Source organism: Pezoporus flaviventris, unplaced genomic scaffold (genome assembly GCF_033815535.1).
Source record: "Pezoporus flaviventris isolate CSIRO_AGI_PZ_B2104156 unplaced genomic scaffold, CSIRO_AGI_Pfla_v1 ptg000023l, whole genome shotgun sequence".
Classification (NCBI taxonomy): domain Eukaryota; kingdom Metazoa; phylum Chordata; class Aves; order Psittaciformes; family Psittacidae; genus Pezoporus; species Pezoporus flaviventris.
In genome coordinates, this window is record NW_026892571.1 from 14,561,314 (window position 1) to 14,580,538 (window position 19,225).

The 19,225-nt window shown below is 55.4% G+C and overlaps 1 protein-coding gene across 1 annotated transcript in view; it reads left to right on the forward strand.

Moving 5' to 3' along the window:
* The first annotated feature begins 667 nt into the window (after window positions 1-667).
* Window positions 668-19,225, forward strand: part of PDGFRB (platelet derived growth factor receptor beta) — a 30,565-nt gene continuing 12,007 nt past the window's right edge. Inside the window, exons 1-10 of the mRNA XM_061456911.1 lie at window positions 668-936; window positions 13,557-13,634; window positions 14,802-15,098; window positions 15,537-15,806; window positions 16,071-16,198; window positions 16,523-16,697; window positions 17,239-17,431; window positions 17,640-17,755; window positions 18,246-18,372; window positions 18,982-19,193. Coding sequence (XP_061312895.1) covers window positions 13,574-13,634; window positions 14,802-15,098; window positions 15,537-15,806; window positions 16,071-16,198; window positions 16,523-16,697; window positions 17,239-17,431; window positions 17,640-17,755; window positions 18,246-18,372; window positions 18,982-19,193 — 1,579 coding nt within the window. The 5' untranslated portion in view covers window positions 668-936; window positions 13,557-13,573. The remainder of the gene's footprint in view (window positions 937-13,556; window positions 13,635-14,801; window positions 15,099-15,536; window positions 15,807-16,070; window positions 16,199-16,522; window positions 16,698-17,238; window positions 17,432-17,639; window positions 17,756-18,245; window positions 18,373-18,981; window positions 19,194-19,225) is intronic.

Below are 19,225 nucleotides of genomic sequence, written 5' to 3' on the forward strand. Positions count from 1 at the left end.
TCAGTACAGGCCTTCTTTAATAAAAACATGAGTCAGCTGCTGGCGTGGGCAGCGGATTTTCTAAACATCCCCTCATATCCTGAGAAAGGGGAAAAAAAAGAGAAAGAAAAAGAAAACGGGGGGGGGGGGGGGGGGGCTGAGGGGAGGGGAAAAGTGTAAAAGAAAAAGAAAACAGGGAAAAAGGCCAGAATTGAAAGCAGACACAGGGAGAGAGCAGCTCCGTCCCTCCGGTTTAAGGAGGAGAGAGCCGGGCCGGGCTCCTTTTGTTTCCCGTTAGCCGGGCCCTCGCTGCTCCCCTCCTGCAGCCTGCAGCGAAACTCCCCTTTCCTCGCAGCCTCTTTGGCTTCTCCTCCTCTTTAAAAGCCTTCCCCCCTCTCCCTCCATGGCACCGTCTGCCGGGCTTTAATCGCAAGTTTTGCTCTGCAAAGGGTCCCCGCAGAGGGTGGAGGGAGGAAGTCGGAGGTTCCCCGCTCCTCATTGGCGAGGCAGCCTCCCCCCTTCTCCTCCTCCCCAGCTCTCTTTTATTTATACACGCACTCACACGCGTGCACATCCCTTAGCCAGGGGCTCCGCTCCACTCTGGGGTCCGAGCCGGCCGGACCCTATGTCCCAGACGGGCTGGGGGCTGCAGGGATGCACTAGAGGAGTAGAGAGAGGGCTTGGCTGCAGCCCAGCCCTGGCACAGCCCAGCCTCTCCTTTTGATTTGATTTGGGCTTTTTCTCCCTCCCCTCCTCCCCTCCACTTCGTTTCTTCCCTTTCCTTCTCTTTCTCCTTTAAGTGGGAAAGCCTTGCCAGCTGGGGAAGGCTGGGAGGGCAGGGAGAGCCTCGGCACACAGCAGATAAAGAGTGCGGAGGAGGAAAGGAAGGAATCTCGGGGCGGCCAGCGCCCGTGGGACGTGCGGCACAGGCGCTCGCCCGGTGGGACCCTGACCAAGGTAAGCCCTCTCTTCGCCCACCCGGGTGCAGGCTCGCTTTCCTTCTCTGCTCTGGCTTTCCAACCAGGAAGACCTTTGCTGGAGGTGCTATGGACTCCAAGGATCCTCTCACTGAGCCAGCCTGGGTGCCCTGCAAGGGGCTTTGCTCCCCTGCAAGGGGCTGGCACCCCAAAATGCCCCACCAAGCCCTGGGGAGGTGGTGTTTGGTGGAGAGTGAATGAGCTCTGCAGTATCCCATGGGAAAAACCATCCCATCAGCTCTCCCCAGGTCCTGGGCTAGGACAGCTGAAGGGATCCAAGGGGAAGCTGTGGCTGTAGGGCAGGGAGGGGGTTCTGCTGCAACTGGAGTGGGGTCCAAGGGATCTCTGCTTCTCTGTGGGGAGCTCTTGGTCTGTCCCTGCATCAGGGAGTTATTCTGGCTTTCCCGACCTGGCAGCTGTGAGAGGACTGTGTTGTGCATGGGGTCGCCATTCCCAGTAAGGCATCTTTTAAAGGTGTGAGTGTGCCCCATTGCAGAACAGTGTCGTCTCAGTGTAAGACCCTCCAAACACACCCATGATCATCCCTAAATACAGGGTGCTCCTAGGACCACTCTGCTTCAGCCCGTGCCCTTGATGGGACTCCTGTCCCTGTAGGCAAGGCCAAGGTATAGAGGGAATGTCCACAAGCCCTGCTCAGGCCCTCTGCCCTGGTGTGCTGAATACTGGAGGGGGAAAGCCTGGTAAAACCCTTACAGGCATGGCTATGGGCAACTATTTAGTGTCCCAGGAGCCCTGGAGCTAAGGGACTCCAACAGGCTGGATCTGGTCTGGGATGAAGCTGTGCTGACTCCGGCAGCCGCAGCAGCACACTGACAGGGGGTTGCATGACTTGTAGGACTTTGATGCTCAGACTGGGACCACTGTGGGCTCAGAGCATCTAGCTCCTGCACTCACTCGCCAAGGGAGGCTTTCAAGCAGGTGGAAAGGGATATTGTCCTCCTCTATCCTTGCCCCAGAGCACTTGGGGCTTCTGCTAAAGCAGTGGGCAAATAGCTAAAAGTAGTCACTGTGGCATGAAAACCCTGTTAGAAGGGGCTTGGCATTCCCATTGGTGTTCCATCAATGACAAGCACTAGAGATGTTGAGCCCCAGTGCTCCACATGGACCAATGAGGGGTTGGTTGAAGGTTCGTTTGCCCCCCAGCACCCTGCAGGACAAGGATCCTGTGCATCCCATGCTGCTGGGAAAGGGGCATGCTCCATTGGCAGTGCCAAAGAGGTGGCTCTGGTTGGCAGAGGGCATGTGTTGGGCTGGCTCAAAGCAGGAGATGCCAGGTAGGCATCCTGGCTGGCAGGTAGCCCTGGGCATAGTCTGACATGAGGCTTGAAGTCACTCCTTGACACTGATGTCACCCAGGCTGGGGTGTGCTTGTGGCCCCAGTGGCAGTTGCCAGCCCTGTCTGTGTCCCCGGGTCCAGGAAGCACCCCTGTGTCAATTGGTACATCAAGAGGGGTCATGTTTCGGAGAAGCATCAAGTCACAGTGACCCATCTGCAGAGTGCAAAGGGCTTTTCTCTCTCCCTAAACCCAGCTGTCCCTTCCTCCAGCTCAGTGTCATGGAGGGTCCTCACTGAAGGAACGGAGAGGATCTGCAACCACCCAATTACCTGCCCTTGGTTCATCTCCTGCATCCCTGCACCGGGTTCAGGTCTGAGCAGGGAGCATGATCTGAACCCAAGCACACTCAGCTCTAATGCTGCAGTCAGGGAGCAGTCAGCCTTGCCTTGCTAACCAAAGCCCTGGGCATTTCTAGTGGGGTCCCACAGGGCCTGGGCTTGGTCCTTCTGCAATCTCTCCATTAACCACCTCGGTGATGGACGAGCACATGCACTAAGCTCTGGGCTGGCACCAAGCTGGATGGGCAGCCAGTGTATGGGCAGATCAGAGCACCCAAGGGCTCCAGAAGTCTGGTGTCAACCAGGCACAGCAAGCTGTGTCGGCGTGCTGCCATTAGGAAGGAAATACTAATGGCTGTGCACAACCTTGGCAGCTAACAGCTGGTATGGTGGGAAAGTATCTGGGGGCTATAGTGGACACAAACCAGATTGCAGTGTGGTGGGGTGAAACCGGGGTGAAACCCACAGCTCTTCCCATGGGATGCGCTGAAAGGCACAGGACTGGAGGCAGTGTGAACAGGCAAGGTGGAAGGAGTGGGTCCTCCCAAGCAAGTGATGCTGAGAGCTTCAGCAGGGATGTACATGGAGTGGAAAGGCTTGGGGAGAGCAAGGAGGGTGATCAGAAGCCCAGAAGGGGCTGCAGAGGTTATGGAGAGGGGTTAATGGGAATCTTTGTTCACTAGGTGTCATAAGGAGGTAGCACACTGTCTTCATGTACAGGGAAGGTCACTGCAAAGAGAAAAGTTAGCTTTTAGGGGAAATGTCTGTGGGTTTAGATATGTGAGACTGGGTGCCTTTGGCAACACAGGTTTCAAAGGACATGTTGGGGAAACCTCTGGCTGGGGAGATGTGAGCACTGCAGCAGGACAATGACCCCAGGGTCTCCCTCAGCTTCATTTTTAATGGGTCTGTGATAGGATTTCCAGACCAACATTGTTGGGGAGAGCACTGAGCCCCTCTCTAGGATGAGGGCAAGATGACATTGTCTTAGTGAGCACCAGAGGAAAGCTGAGGTTAAGAAATGCTCTCTAGTGATGCTATACAAGAAGACACTATGTTGGCTGGCTATAGCATCACCTGAATGACGGGGAGGTGGGATCAGCCACTGCCACAGAGTGCAGGCAAGGACTTCCGTGCCTCACTGCACCCTAGGGCCAGACAGTCCCTGAGGTCCTTCCGGCCCCAGTGTCTGATGCGATCCTGAAGTGGGATGGGGTTGCAGTGGTGTTCATAGGGTCAGACTCCAGGAAGCATCTTCCCAGGATGCAGCAGCAAAGGGCAAGAGTGGAAGATCTGCGCAGTGGTCGAATCCCACGGGAGCGCAGCCTCCAGCGGCCGCCTTTGGCCCAGAGCTGGAGGAAGCTGGGGACCCTGCGGGCTCAGGGCTGGCTGGATGTGCCCTGTTCCTGCGAGGGAGGATCCAGGCTGAACACGTCGTGGAGTTTGTTTGTTTGTACTTTAACCGAGAGAAAGAAATCCCCTGGAGAGGAGCTGCAAGGGGAGGGTATAGACCGGGTATTGTTTCCTGAGAGGCTGGAGCAGCTCCAGGAGGCTCCTTCCGCTCCGCCAGGCAAATTGGACATAATAAGGCTTGTTTTAGGGGTGGCTGTTTCCCTCCTCCTTCTCTCCCCAGTTGCCTAATTAGGGTCCTTAAGCCAAGCGCATCCCTGCCCTGCTCCGATCCCACCGGGACACCTCCTCCTGGAAGTGCAGCAATTTCCTGGTACTACAGGGGACATGGAGCAGACCCAGCTGGGACAGGGACATATACCGGGGATGCACAGAGGGGTGCTGAGATGGGTCATGCACTGAGCAAGGTGGTCCTATAGGTCCATTGCTCCCCCAGCCTGGTAATAGGCTTACAGTGAGGGGCTGCCCTTCACATCCTGGTTTTTCATCATCCCTGGGCACACACTTGGGGCACAGGCTGTGGCATGCCCTAGATTGGCTCTCCTGCAAACACCAACCTGCAGAGCTGGAGCACTGTGGTGTGGAAAGCCTGTGCAGGGAGCAGAAAGGCTGCTGCCAGGAAAGCCAGGATGGTGCTGTGAAAGTGGTGCATGTCCTGCACCCTGGGTGGGCTCATCCTCCCTGCTCATCCATCCATCCGGGTCTCTGCTGGGGAGAGCATCCTATGCTCTTCCCCGGGCTCAATGAGAGCCAGTGTGTGATGGAGGATGTGAGGTGCAGGAGCAGGGAAGGGCTAGAGAGTGCAGGGATGTAACCAGGGCACTGTGCTGGCTGTCAGACCCTGGGCTGTGAACAAGGAGACGGATGCAATAGGAGGTACCTTCTCCCTGCTATGGAGAGGGGCTTCTCAGCACATCCCATGGGCAGCACCAGGGCTGCTCGGGGGCCGGGGGTCCCAAAGCAGGCAGAGGACAGGCAAACGTGCCCCTCGGTGTGAGGCCCCATCCTGCTGGTCCCTCTGCCTTCCCTCCTAGCCCGTCTACCACGCGAAAGAGTCTGTGACTGAAATCTTAATGCTACCGAGACACAGTAATTGGCACCAATTAAATTGCTACATTCATGTTTGAATTGCTTTAACTGGCGAGACACACTGTCTTATTTATACAAAAAATATGTTTGCTTGTGGGTTTGTCTGAACCGGGGCCAGCAGAAAATGCACCATTTCGAGCTCCAAGTGCATTCTCCACTCGCAAACTGAAGTCACCTCGGTTCCAGCCTTTGCAGAGCAAATGGCTGCAGAACAGAAACCTGCTTTCCTTGGGGCTGAGCGCTGCCAGCATCGAGAGAGGGGTCCCCTCCTCTCTGCCCACAGGCAGCTGCCAAGTTTCCCTCTCCAGCCTGGGAGCTGTTTGGGAGAATATGGTCCGGTTCAAGGATTCCTTGTGCAGGAAGCAGGATTTGGTGTCCATTGTGAAGCAGCGTTCAGGGGAGGGCAGGGGGTGCTGGAGGCTGGCAGCCCCAGTGCTGAGTCCTGCCTCAGTTTCTCCAATGGAGGATCCATGAGGTTTTGGGACAGAGGCCCTTTGCAGTGTGTGGATGCAGACAGGAGCTGATTTTTGCTCTGTGACTGTGGGGAGAGGAACTGTTGGAGGTTATAAAGGATTCTTCATGCTGGATGGCTTGATGATCTTAAAGGTCCATAGAACCTTGTTGATTCTATGATCCTACAGCAGGCATGGCTGGTGCTTCCTGGCCACAGCACATAGGATGAGGTTATCCAGGAGGGAAGCATCCCTTCTGTAGCCTGTAGATGCACAGAGAACGTGTTGGCTTTCTGCATCCCCTGCTCCAGGGAACTCCACTGCTGCCTCCAGGTCCTGCTGTGGGGATCCTCTCCGACCCCAGCCACAGCACCAGGCTCCTCTCCGGGTCCTGCACATGGCAAAGGGTGCCCTGACCACAGAGCTGGTGAGCACCTAATCCCGGCCACAAGAGCCTAAAACCCCAGAACAAAGCGTTTTAGCTCTGGTCTTTCTCAGGCAGCCGAAAGAAGAGCTGATGCACCCACACAGATTGGTCCCTGCTCCCTGTCTCGGGGCAATTTTCAGAGCGGGATCGGGTTGCTCATCCTCTGCTGGGATGTGGGGATGGGAAGAGCACAACAGCGACAGCTCTTGGGGCTCTGCAAAGCCCCTACACCCTACTAGGGCTCAGGATGGCTTTTTCTTGTCCTGCCCCTATTGCCTTCCCCTCGCAGCTGATGATTAGTGTTAATTAAACCCAGCTGGGACCTCTGGCTCCAGCTCTGGCCCTGCCTTAGCAGCCACCCTCAAACAGTGACCCTGAGCAGGTGATGGAGATGCTGATGTGTTAGGGACCGTTTGCTCCTCATGTTTACCTTAGCAGAGTGCTTCCCTTTAATTCCCTTGAAGGCAGACCTGGCTTTCTGGCAGCCATGCTACAGGAGCAGGGAAAGTCCTGGGGGTACCAGGACATTGGATGTGCAGCCAAGATGGTTTCCAGCCCATGGTCCCATATCCCCTGCTTCCCCTCTCCACTCCACTGGTGGCAGGGGAAAAGCATTGGGTGAGCAGATGGGCTCTGCTCAGAGAGGCAAGCCCCATCCAGCCCCACATGCTCAGGAGCTGGGACCCCACATATGCCAGTTTGGGGTTGGAGAAGACAGAGAGCTCTTTGCGTCACTGCTGCCCTGAGGATTTGCTGCCCAGTTGGAGGGGCCAGCAGTGGAGCGATGCAGGGAGCTGTGTGTGTCCTGGCTCATGGTCTGGGTGCCCTGCAGCCACGTTCATCACTCACATTGCTCACATGCTTGTGAAGCAGCGTGGTGTCTCTGCTGTCAGGGGCAACGGAGAAGTTGGGGGTCGGTCACGGACACCCCCAGCTGGGCTGTGTTGCATCCTTTAGAGCATCCTGCTGGAAGCAGGAACTGAAACACTCCCAAAGGGGCACATTTGCGCCTTCCTCAGGGAGTCATCACAGTGCAAGGGGTGAACACAGCCCTGCTCCACTCCCCCTCATGAGCATCCCCGGTCGTGCACACCCTCCAGGGCAGTGCTCCGGCCAGCCCCCAGCACCACCACAAGGCCAGCCCCAGCATCACCATGGCCTGGGCACCCTCCCGCTGCCCTAGGGACTCCAAGGAGGGCAGGATTTGGCCGGGGTACACAACAAGGGACAGGCAGGCACCACACCAGCCCTGCTCGGCGCGTGGCAGCCGTTCATCCCAACACCCCCATCCCTCCTTCCCTGGCCCCCCCTGGGTTTTCCCACAACCTGGGCCAAGCTCTTTGGCCCCGGGGATCAGCCCCAGGGTCTGGCCTTTCCTCGGAGAGCGGAAGTGGGGGAGCATGCGCAGCCCAACGGGCCATGGATACCATCACTCGGGGCTGGGGGATTATTTATAACTCTGGCACCCCTCCAAACAGATGTTTTGTTTTATTTTGAACCTGCACTAAACGGGTCACTCGCTTCCTCCGTCTCCCATGGGCTTAAAACAGAGGAGGAAAATGGGGGGGAATAGGGGTGAGAGTGTGGGGCTTGTTGTGATCCCACGTCCCCCTGTGCCAGCTCCTCACCGAGAGCCCGAGGCTGGGGGTTGCTGGGTGGCACGTGCATGGGTTTTGCAGTGCTCGGAGAGGGAGGATGAATGCAGCCAAAAAGGGGCTGCTTGGGGCTCACCACCCCACACCATTCCTCACATGGCTGACCCCGGGGCTGCTGAATCATGCTGCTGGGGTCCAACACGGACTCGTCATCCTCCCCAGCAGCTTTCCCCTGCTTTGGAGGCACTATCCTCGTGCTCAGCTTTCTGACAGATGCTGTCAAAGGGAGGAGGCTGGCTCTGCGAGCTCATGTCCTGCTGCTTGCTGCAGAACCAGTGCTCTCGTCTACACAAACACCTCCTTCAGGTACCACCAAAGCTGGGGGCAGGATATAGGGTCCTGGGCAGGATCTCCAGTCACACCAGCCCTGCTCTCTGCAGCAGAGACAGGCAGGAGAGCTCTCCCCATCAGTGGGCAAAATAACCCTGAGCTTACTGCCGCCTGCTTTGACCATCTCCTAGAACCCCTGGTCCACACCAGGGCCGTGGCTTTAACCACTTCACAGACCAAAGAGATCTGCCAAAACCACTTGGACCGCTCAGGTGTTAGTGATGCTGTCTGTGAGCACTTGCAAAACCTCACCTCTGAGTGACGGAAAGAACCCCCCAAATCTTTGCACGTTGCAAACGGGCGCCCAGGGCTCTCAGCATCCCTTGGTCTCACCAGGAAGGCCCCTTGGTGCTGGAAGGTGACAGGGCAAGGAGGGTTTTGCCCCCCAGGCATTCATTCTTTGTGCAGGGATGTCCTGTGGGACCCCAGGAGCTCCCCATCCCCTCTGCTCCTCTGCCTGGTTTCACGTTTCCTACCTCTGCATTTTATTAGCAGCTGTTGATGGGCTCTGGGGTGACTCCCTATGTGTGTGCCCTGCCTAATCCTAGCCATGTGCTGGGAAAAAGCAAAAGGGCTCTGTGATGATAATCTGGCCTGTGAGTAAACACGGTGTCATGGGAGCCGAGGGACCCCAGAGCAGAGATGTTGCAACTCCGGACGGCTCCAGCCAAGGGAAGGGAAAAAAAGCAGCTCAGTTTTATTTAGATTAAAGGGTGGGAAAGAAGCAGAGGCCGGAGGGAGGGTGGCAGAAGAAAACAGGACAAGCCAAGGAGTTTCACTGCCGGACAAGCACGGCTTGGGTTTCATGGGTTGCCAGGCTTTGCTTGGAAAGCTTTCTGCCTTCAAAAGCAAGGGGATGGTGCCCCCCCCCAGCCAGGAGAAGCCCTGGCTCCCTGGCTGTGAGTGGCATGGATCATGGGATTCATAAGGGGCTTTTTTTATTGCATACGGGCACCCATGATCTCAGTTAATGACTCAGATGCGCTCAGACAAAGAAGAAATAAAGTATATTTTACTTCCCGCTAATCTGCACCAGATGTCCCTCGCTGTTTGGCAGGACAGCAGAGCCAGGGAGCATTGTGGGAGCGCCTGGAAGCACAGCCCCAGCAAGAAAAGGGGATAGAAATAGAACGCTGGAGGAAGAGAAAGGACCAGCGGCTGTGTGAGAGGCCTGGCTCCGCTTCTGCGCTCCCCACAGCCATCAACTGAGATGCCCTCGTGGGCTGTGCTAGTTGGGAGTATCTCTGCCCAGCGCCACCGGAGCAGGGAGGCTCAGGCAAGGGGGACAAGAGCAATGTGGGGCAATGGATGCAGGAATTGCCCCTGGAAACGTAAATGGGATTTGCTGGTTTCCAGCAGGCAGCACATCCCCTTGTGGTGATGGATGGTCTGTAGGGACCAGAGCTCATTCCAAGGGGGCTTTCACCCTCCCTGTCATGCTGAGCCATCCCCTTCACTGTGCACCAGCTTTGCAGGCTTATTCCCAGCTCCCACAGCTCTGGGCATGCTTGAAGGTCCCCCCTTACTGTTTTTTTTTGTAAGGCATTATTGGTTGTGGAGGAGAGGCAAGAAACATGGTCTAGGCATGTTTGGGAGGAGGGCTGGGAAGGCCTCCTTGGTGTGGATGCCCGTCTGTGTAGACCTCATGGTTTAAGGCATTTGCAGAGCTGGAGATGGTCCTGTCCCATGTGATCCATGCTTGGGGATGCTTATGCCAGCAGTAGCTGCCATGTGTGCTGAGGTGCTCTGCCAGGAGCACTGCGCAGAGGGAAGGGGGCTCCAAGCTGTGGCAGGGAATACCAAGCAAAGTCAAAGGGAGTTCATGCCTTGTTACACAAGAATAGTCAAGGCTGAGCCCACACAACATATTTTGGGCATTAGCAAAGGCATCTTTGGCTTACCAGCATTCTTAAACAAGAGATAGGTCTGGAACGGGAGAACGGTAATAAATCACTGAGGTTTGGTGAGCTCCTTAGCAAGGCACAGATAAGAAGAGTGGCAGAGATGGCTGAAGGGATGGTCCTCCCTAAATAAAGGTGGGACAATCCCCAGCAGAGGCTGGATACGGCTCTTCCCTGTATCCAGCCCCCTGGGTGTAGCCCTGCTCCTGCTGCAGAAATTCCCATCCAAGTCCATCAGCCACAGAGGCATCAGCCCCCAGCTATGACAAGTAGGGGATCAGGAGAGGAGGCAGAGGAGAAAGCCCAGCTGTCATCAGGGTTGGGATGCAGCAGAAACGGGAGCAGGTTGCTGTGAAGTCATGAGATGGGGAATCATGAGACTCGAATCCTGGTCCTGGCGCAGCCATGGCCCTGCTGTGTGGCCTTGGCTGTGCTGTTTGACCTCTTTGCTCCGGCCCTTTTGCCTGTGTTCTGCCTGTGAGATCACATCTCTATGAGCTGTCAGAGCCCGGAGTGCCCTCTGCACAGCACTGTGGGTGCTCAGGGATGTCGGGGTCCCCCCGTTTATCCCATCACCCCACGCAATGCACTGCAAAAGCACGAGGTTAGGGGTGCTCCAAGGGGCTTTCAGCAGCGCCTGGCCCCTGCCACATGTGAGACACTCTCCTTCCAGCGGGCAGCGGCTCTGCAAACTCCGCTCCCGGCATCCGGAGGACGAGCAGCACCGAGCGCATTCCTGCGGCCACGCTTACAGCGTGCTGGCCAGCCTGGTGTGATTGCAGAGCAGAGATAGGGACAGTGTGGCTGTGTCACTGGGCAGCGACAGTCGCCTCTACCCATGTCTCGTTTGGACTCAAAACCATCCCAGACGTCCCATGCCATGGTGTCCAGCTCCAGGCTGGCTGGGAGCCACCCTCCTCCATGGGGTGTCCTCAGGGACCCTAACCCCCGGCGAGCGCAGCCACCCCATAGGCATGTAGGGCTGGATGTGGGCGCAGGGCTGCATCACCCGGCCTCGCTGCGAGCCAGCTGACCGCCTGTCTCCTCTCCCAGCCACATTCCTCCCTTAGAATAATAAACAGAGGAAAGCTCCCTGATGGCTGCCCTCCCATTGCAGTGCTGGAGAGGGGCAGAGGGGAGGTCTGTACGTGTGCTGGTGGTGAGGACAGGATGGTGAGGGGTACAGTGTGGGGATGGAGAGCTGGGACTTCACCTTGAAGGCACCGTGGAGCTGCAGGGCTGAGGGAAGAGTGCTGGATGTGGCATTGCTGCAGGACCTCGCTGGCCAGGATGGGAGAAGGCAAAAGGCCCTATAGCTTGAAAATGCTCAGATCCTGGCCCGTGGGAAGGATGTAGGAGTCTGAGGGGTCTGTGGCACCCTGCTAATTTATAGGACTGGAAGGAGACAGTGCAAGGCAGCTGAGCATCACGTAGGTGCCTGTGTTTCATCCCTGGGTGGGATAACATCTGGGTGTCTTATTTAGGATCACTGAGTGTGGCTGCACCCACCTCAGCCCCTCCTTGTCTGGCACTCATAGCGTGCTGTTGCTAAGAACAAAAGCTGAGCTTGAGAAGGGAACAGAAGTGCTCTCAATCTCTGGGTGCATTTGCATCCCTTGTGAAAGGCCTGTGTTCACCCACATGTGCAAGCACACATCCCCATGACTGGGAGAGAAAGGTTTGCCCCTCTGCAAGCTAGACTGCATACGTCCTGCGGGACAGGCATGGCTCAGCATCTCCGAGCATTGCCTCTAGCCCTGGCCAGAGCAGACAAACAAGGGAGAGGTCACCACTCTGAGACATTGCCACCCTCCCACTCTGCTTGGGAAGCATCTCCAAGTGAAATGCCTTTCTGCAAACCCAGCAGCTTTATTAAAACCAGCTATGAACACAGGGGAGGCGGCAGATGGAGCCTGCAGGGTTCTCATTGCCCGCTGAAGCAACAGCCATAGTAGCCTGGCAGCAGCATGTACCCACCAGCCCTGGCAGAGCAGTAGTTTGCCCCATCAGTGAGCCTGCAGAGATCAGAGGGACTTGTCTATGTGGATAGAGAAGCCAAGATCTTGCCTGCAACAGGACTAACAGTGACAGCCATGAAGTTGGACACAGCTAAAAGCTGGGCATGAGCTTGGGAAGAGCATAGCTGCTGGCAGGCAGATACTTGGGGGATGGTGGGGGATGAATACAGCCTGGCTTGTGCATGCAGGCAGGGAGGGGTGAAAGGAGAGGGTCCCAGCTATCCTTAGAACCTTGATCATTGAATAATGGATGAATCACACACCTCTGTAAAGGAGAATTGGGAAACAGAGGTGATTGTTCACATGGTAGTGCTGGGGGGGCAGTGAGTTCACATTGCCCGTCCTCCTCCCTCCTGCAGGTTGGTGCTCTCTGAGGGTGGGTGCAGTGAGGTCACATCCATTTACAGCCTGAATTTCACCTCGGTCCATTCACCCTGCCCACCCCAGCTCTTCCCTGTGGGTGCTCTCGTCCCCTCTGGCAACAGTAGAAGGGAGCAGGAGTCACGGCCGGGTTTTCTGGAGCAGAGAGGGAAGCTGCTGAATAATCTGGAGACCTGGAAGGGTTTGCTGAGCCAAAGCAAGAGAATACTAAAAACATCTGACAAGCGCACGTCATTTAAAAACCATTTCCTCCTTAACATGGAGCAGACCCAGAGGCCACGCCAGGGCCAAGAGGTGTCTCAGAAGAGACGGTGTCAGGGGCTGGGTCAGCAAGTCCGGGTTGCCACTGGCCATCCTCGTGCCTGGCCAGCAGCTCCCCAGGCACTGCGTCCACATCACAGGGCTTCTCCTCTGGCTGTGCCTTGTGAGCAGGGTCAAAATGCCTCCTGTGACCCAGCAGCAGGGCTGGAGCTGTGAGGTTCAGCTCCATGCTGAGCATCCTCAGATTCAGGACTGTTGAATTCATTTGTTCAGGCACAGAAAAACCCTTTTCCCTGTTAATTCCTCCCTTGTCAGCTTCTGCATTTGCTTTATAGGAATACTCATCCCTCCCTCTGCAGGCACTATGGGAAGGGTTAACTGTCACCATGTTACATGAGGGGCAGACCCCACTGCTCTTAGGGAGTTCTAAACTCATCCGGGCTCTTGGTTTGCACCAGGCAGGGCTAAAAACGCTCTGTAGGAAAGATTTCTTGAGAAATGTTAAAAGGGACTTTTAACTACAAAACCCTCTTCAATATTCTTTTAGAATATGCATAGTTCAAAGTTACATACAAGTTTTTTTTTATAGGGGTTCCTTGGGCTTGTTTTATTTCACTGGAAGGAACAGAAAATGTGGGAGGGTTGGAGGGGGATCTGTTTTCCAGCAAGTTTTATCTCACTGGGACAGAGGGAAGTAGAAACCAAGGGGGGAAAAGGCAATCTGCAGAGCAGGGGGAGGTAAAAGCAGGGCTCTGCAGCCGGGGGAGCGGCATCTCGAGCACAGATTGACTAGTTGACTTGAATGAGCAAGAGTTGACACAACTGCTGGAGCCTCCAGCAAAATCCCTGTTTACCAGCGGGAGATGCCTTAGAAACAGCTCCTTCTGCAGATCCGGCTTGAGATGGAACCAACCACCCAGCTGGGAGGAAAAGGCTGAAAACTGGGAAGAGATGGGAGGTTTCTGAGCTGGAGAAGGGTGGCTGAGGGACCCCCCCACGTCTGCTGCAGCGCTGAGCTCATCCTGCTTTGCTCTTGGCAGGATACAGCCACCAAGCCATGCAGCCCACCATGGTGTGCCCTTCTCTGAAGACATCTCTGTGGTTCCTCATCCTCACTGGTGAGTGCTGTGGCTGGGGATGGGTGTGCAGGATTGGGCCCTGCATGGGGATGCTGCCCTGAGATGCTCACTCCAGGGCAAGCTGGAGGAAAAAAGCAATGCTGTTGGGCAGCACAATATACTGTAGGCACATTGTCCCTCCTAATGACTGGGTCCATGGGCACATCCATGCCCAGCCCTATGGTGGGGTTGATGTAAATCCTCACCTGCTTAATGCTGATGCACAGCTGGATGGAATGAGAAGACCATTGCAAAGGGAGCACTGTCAGGTGTGCTCAGTCCTTAGTAGACATCTGAGAACCCCCATTAACTGGACGTTATGGTCACTCCAACAGCAGGAAGGATTTGATCAGACCCCATCTATACAATAACCCCGCAGCAGCACAACAGGACACCCAGCTGTATCTGGGCTGTTCAGAGCATTGCTGTGTCCCTGGGGGCTGTTCCCAGCTGCCCTCCCCACCAGTGGGGTCACTGGGGAGGACCACACGTCCCACTGGGACATCTAGGCAAGGAAGCTGGGAGAGACATGGGGAGCCATTCAGGAAGACCTTGCCTGCTCTATTGCTTCCAAAGGATTTCCTGCCAGGTTTTGCTGTCATTCCTTTTTCACTTTCTTGTAAACTGACATTGTTTCAGCCTAGACTGTGTCCCGTCTGACACTGTGCCTGTGGAGAGGCAGCCAGCAGAGCAGGGAATTGCCTCATCTCCTCCTCTCCTCCTTGCCTGCTAAATGCATGGCCATTCCAAGCCTTTGAAGGTCTCGTCGGGTGGTGAGGAGAACAAAGCAGCACTGAGTGGCACTGAGGGTGCAGTTACCTCACAGAAAGGTTGGACAGACACAAGACATAGTTAAAGCATAAAAGGGGAGGCTCTCTGCCCATTACTGCCACAGGCAACATGGGCAATTTTGAACACTGCTAAACCCATGATGTCTTATTTCCTCTCCAGTGAGGGTTTCAGGAGGTACAGAGAATGGTGACCCACGTAGGTTTAATTTGACAGGACATTCCTATGGTGACCAAGGAGGACAAATCCAGGAAGGTTATTTTTCAGTGTAAAGGCTAACACCTACAAACCAAACACATTGGCACGAGGTTGTGCTCCAGCGTGCTTCCTTTGGATGGCAGAGGAATCCAACCTGGTCTCATCTCCCCCCTCTCCCAGGTCTGCTGAAGGTAGCATCCGGAGCCAGCAGGCTGCACATCGAACCTGGAGGCACTGAGCTTGTCCTCAGCCTCCACAGCACCTTCTCCCTCTTGTGCTATGGGGATGGAGCACTGCTCTGGGAACGGGAGGGTCAGCCCCTCGCCGCATCACTGGAGCACAGGGATGGTGCCTTTGTCAGCAACCTCACCCTCAAGAACGTGACGGGCCGTCACACCGGGGAGTACTCATGTACCTACAGCCAGGAGCAGGCTCCGGAGCCGGCGGAGAGGAAAGCCATCTACATCTACGTTCCAGGTAGGGGAAAGCATGGCCTCATCCCCCCATTTACTCAGTCTTTAGCAGCCAGGAGAGAAAGGACTTTGGATTATTCCATCTCCAGGCACTTGGCCTCCCCACATCCTCCTTCCCATTGCAGAAGAGCCCTCATAATGTCATCTGGCTGTGGCATGTCTCTGGTATGCCAGGTCATGGGAGAAGCCCATGTGTGGTGCTGTTTGGACAAGTGGCAGGGGAAGCAATGGTGCTAGACAACAGCATCCGAGTTTCTCTCACCCTCCCACAAGTGGTTTGACAAGCCCGTGACATTGCAGCTCTGCTTTGCTATGGGGAGTAAAGGAAGAAGCATTCCACTTGTCAGGAGACAGAGCCCTGGGGCAGTCCTGGAGGAGCACAGAGCAGCCCTGGTTTAGCTTCAAGCAGCTTTCTGTAACCAGCATTCTGGTTTTCCCACAGATCCCTCCTTAGTCTTCCTTCCCACAATGACCTCTGAAGAGCTCTTCATCTTCATCACGGGCTACACCGAGGCCATCATCCCATGCCGTGTGACAAACCCACAGATGCAGGTGACCCTCTATGAGAAGAAGGTGGAGAACCCCATCCCAGCAGCTTATGACCCACAGCAGGGATTCAGAGGTTTCTTTGAGGATAAGACCTACTTCTGTCGGACGATTGTGGATGACCAGGAGGTGGATTCAGACACCTTCTACGTCTACAGGATCCAGGGTGAGCTGCCACTGTCTTGTCCTGTGCACCTGCTGTGGCTGTTCCTTCAGCCCAGTGGCAGGGGACAGCAAAGCTCTCCAGCTGTCTCCTTAGTGATGCTCTTGATCAATCCAGAGGCTGGATTTAGTCCTGTCTCCATTACAGAATGGGTTCTGCTGAAGTGTCAGCTGCTTTCCAATGAACGAGTCCACCCAGGATAAATGGACTTGTCACCCACTAATCCCTTCCTTCATGATTCATTCCTTTCTTGCACCTTCTCCACAGTCTCATCCGTGAATGTCTCCATCAGCGCAGTGCAGACCATAGTGCGCCAGGGAGAAAACGTTACCTTGATGTGCACTGTGAGCGGCAATGAGCTGGTCAACTTCAACTGGGATTATCCCCGCAAGCAGGTGAGTGCTCCAGCCCCATGGGCTCCAGGCAGCAGCTCCAGCCTTCACCTGATATCCCATGGCAATAGCTCATCAATACCTTAGGTGAAGCTTCACAGGAAGCTGTGGGATGCTGCTGCTGCCACGCAGAGGGGCTTGATGGGATGATCCTTAGATTCAGGCTGCCTCAGTGGCCTTGGATCAGTGCCTGTTCCCTGTTGCTACGGCAGCAGACTGGGGTCCTCTGCCTCCTCCTGCTCCCTCCCTGTGAGCATGAATTTGTAGCTCCAATGGCAGAACATGCTCTTGAGTTCTCAGACCCTGTCTCCTGTCCCTGTTGTGCAGGCAGGGAAGACCGTGGAGCCAGTGACCGACTTCCTGCCCGGATCCACCCACGAGATCCGCTCCATCCTCATCATCCAGAATGCGGAGCTGGAGGACAGCGGGACCTACGTCTGCAATGTCTCTGAGGGCTACCATGAGAAAACAGACCGCAAGGACATCACGGTCCATGTGATCGGTGTGTTGATGCCCACAGACCCAAAGCCACCACAGCACATGGGTGTCAAGGCAGGATGTCCCAGAGTCAGAGTCCCTTGGCACTGCCCTAAGTAACCATGGCAAAAAGGAACCCTCACCTCGTAACACCCTGTCCACTTCAGTATCCCAAACCTCCCACTATGGCTTTTGTGACCCTTTATGATAGTTGAGGGTATAGGTAAGAGCTCTTCTGCACTGTGCAGTGCCAAAGTGATGTGAGATCATATTGTCACCTTCAAGTTGCATCTGTCCTTCTCGCATGTAATTTGAGGGAACCTGCCCCATCTCAAGATAACAGCTTTCTCCCAACATGCCACCTGCCCCATGAGCTGCTCTGGTCCAGTGTGGCTCTGAGCCACGCTCCCCTCACACCGAGCTTGAAGCCTTGAAGGATGGACCTGGAGCTGCCCCACCACTTCTGTGTGTTCAGAGGGTTTTGTTCCAGATCCATGTTTGTCCAAAGGGCTGGAGAAGGGGTTGTTTCTCTCTCTGACCCCTCAATCCCTCCTGTCCCCTCTCAGAGCGTGGCTTCGTGCGCTTCCACACCCGCCTGCCCAGCACCGTGTACGCTGAGGTGCACAAGAGCCGCACCATCCAGGTGGAGGTGGAAGCCTACCCACCACCCAGCATCGTGTGGCTGAAGAACAACAAGACATTGACCATGGAGAGCAGCAGCGAGTTCACCATCACCAGCAGGAACCTGTCAGAAACCAGGTGAGGGCCCATCGTTCCTCACCAGGGTACAGGGAAGGGTTAATTCATGAGGCAACCTCCAAATTGCTGGTTGGACACAGCTGATGAATGACTTTCTAAGGGTGGGTTTCGAGCATGCCTCGGATGGGTGGGAGCTGGTTGCCTTTGAGCATTATCAGTCCCCAGATACCTTCTCACATCCATCACTGTGGGACCGTGTCTCCTCCAGGTACCAGACAGGCCTGGTGTTGGTGCGGGTGAAGCAGGAAGAAGGAGGATTTTACACCATCCGGGCTTCCAATGAGGATGATGAGCAGGAGCTGTCCTTCCATCTGCAGATAAATGGTGAGGATGGGCATGCTAACATGGGGCTGTGGAGCGAGGGCAGTCTCAGGGTGAAGATGGACCTTCAGCTGAAGCCCTCAGTCCTCTGGCTGTGGCTCCAGAGTGGTCTGAGTTACAGAAAGAACATTCAAGAAAGAAGCATGCTCACATCTCCTCCTTGGTCTCAGAGCAAGGGGGACAGGGACGCATTGCAGACATCAGCAACTTGGTTTTCACGCTCTTTCTCAGTGTAGTAGATATAGAGATGGCACTTTCCCCTGTGCTTGCCTGTGCTCTCCAAGCAAGTTAGATGGGGGCAGGTTTCTTCCATACCCCCTCAAACCTTTCTTTTTGCTGCTAGCTTTCAAAACCCCACACAATCAATGCAATGAGTCCTTTCTCACTGCCTCCTCATCCCCAGGCCAGGTCAGGGGCACAATGGAATCACATTCCCCTTCCATCCTGCAGTCAGAAAGGAGGGTTAATTCCCATCACTGTCTCTTGGTTTCAGTGCCAGCCAAAGTGGTGGATCTCAAGGAGAACAGCAGTGCCAGTAGTGGGGAGCAGACTGTGACGTGCTCTGCTGAAGGCATGCCCCAGCCAGAGATCAGCTGGTCTACTTGCAGAGACATCAAATGGTAAGTGGAGCCATAGAGCCCATGGGAATGGCTGGATACTTGCATTTATTACAATAACAGACTATTATTTATTTATTTTATTACTTAGGGCAAAATTTTCTTGCTGACCTCAGAAGAGATTTCCCACATATGGGGGGGGGGGGGGAGAGGAGGAGTTGGAAGAAATTTATCATTACCACCTTTGAGTACCTAAAGGAGCCTACAGGAAATCTTGGAATCTTGGGAGGGACTTTTTACAAGAGCTTGTAGGGACAGGACAAGGGGGAATAGATTTTAGCTGGAAGAGGGGAGATTTAGACTAGATATTGGGAAGAAATTCTTCATTATGAGCATGGTGGGACACTGGCACAGGGTGCCCAGAGAAGCTGTGGCTGCCCCATCCCTGCCAGTGCTCAAGGCCAGGTTGGACACAGGGGCTTGGAGCAAGCTGCTCTAGTGGAAGGTGTCCCTGCCCGTGGCATGGGTTGGAGCTGGATGAGCTTTAAGGTCCCTTCCAACCCACATGAGGCTGTGATTCTATAATGTTATTGTGCTCTGCTGGCCACACACCCAGGCAGCCCATGGAGGTCCCTGCTGCCCCTCAGATGCCTTTATCCTCCCCTGGACCAGGTGCAGCACCAAGGGGCAGCCCACCCGGCTGCTGGGGAACGAGTCGGCAGAGATCGGGCTGCAGACCAACGCCACCTACCATGCGGAGCTGCAGGTGTACCGCGTGAACAGCACCCTGCACCTGCACAGGGTGGACGAGCCCCTGCTCCTGCGCTGCACCGTGCACAACTTCCTGGGCACCAGCTCGCAGGACATCACGCTGGTCCCGCATGGTGAGGGCTGAGGGAAACACTTGGGACAACGG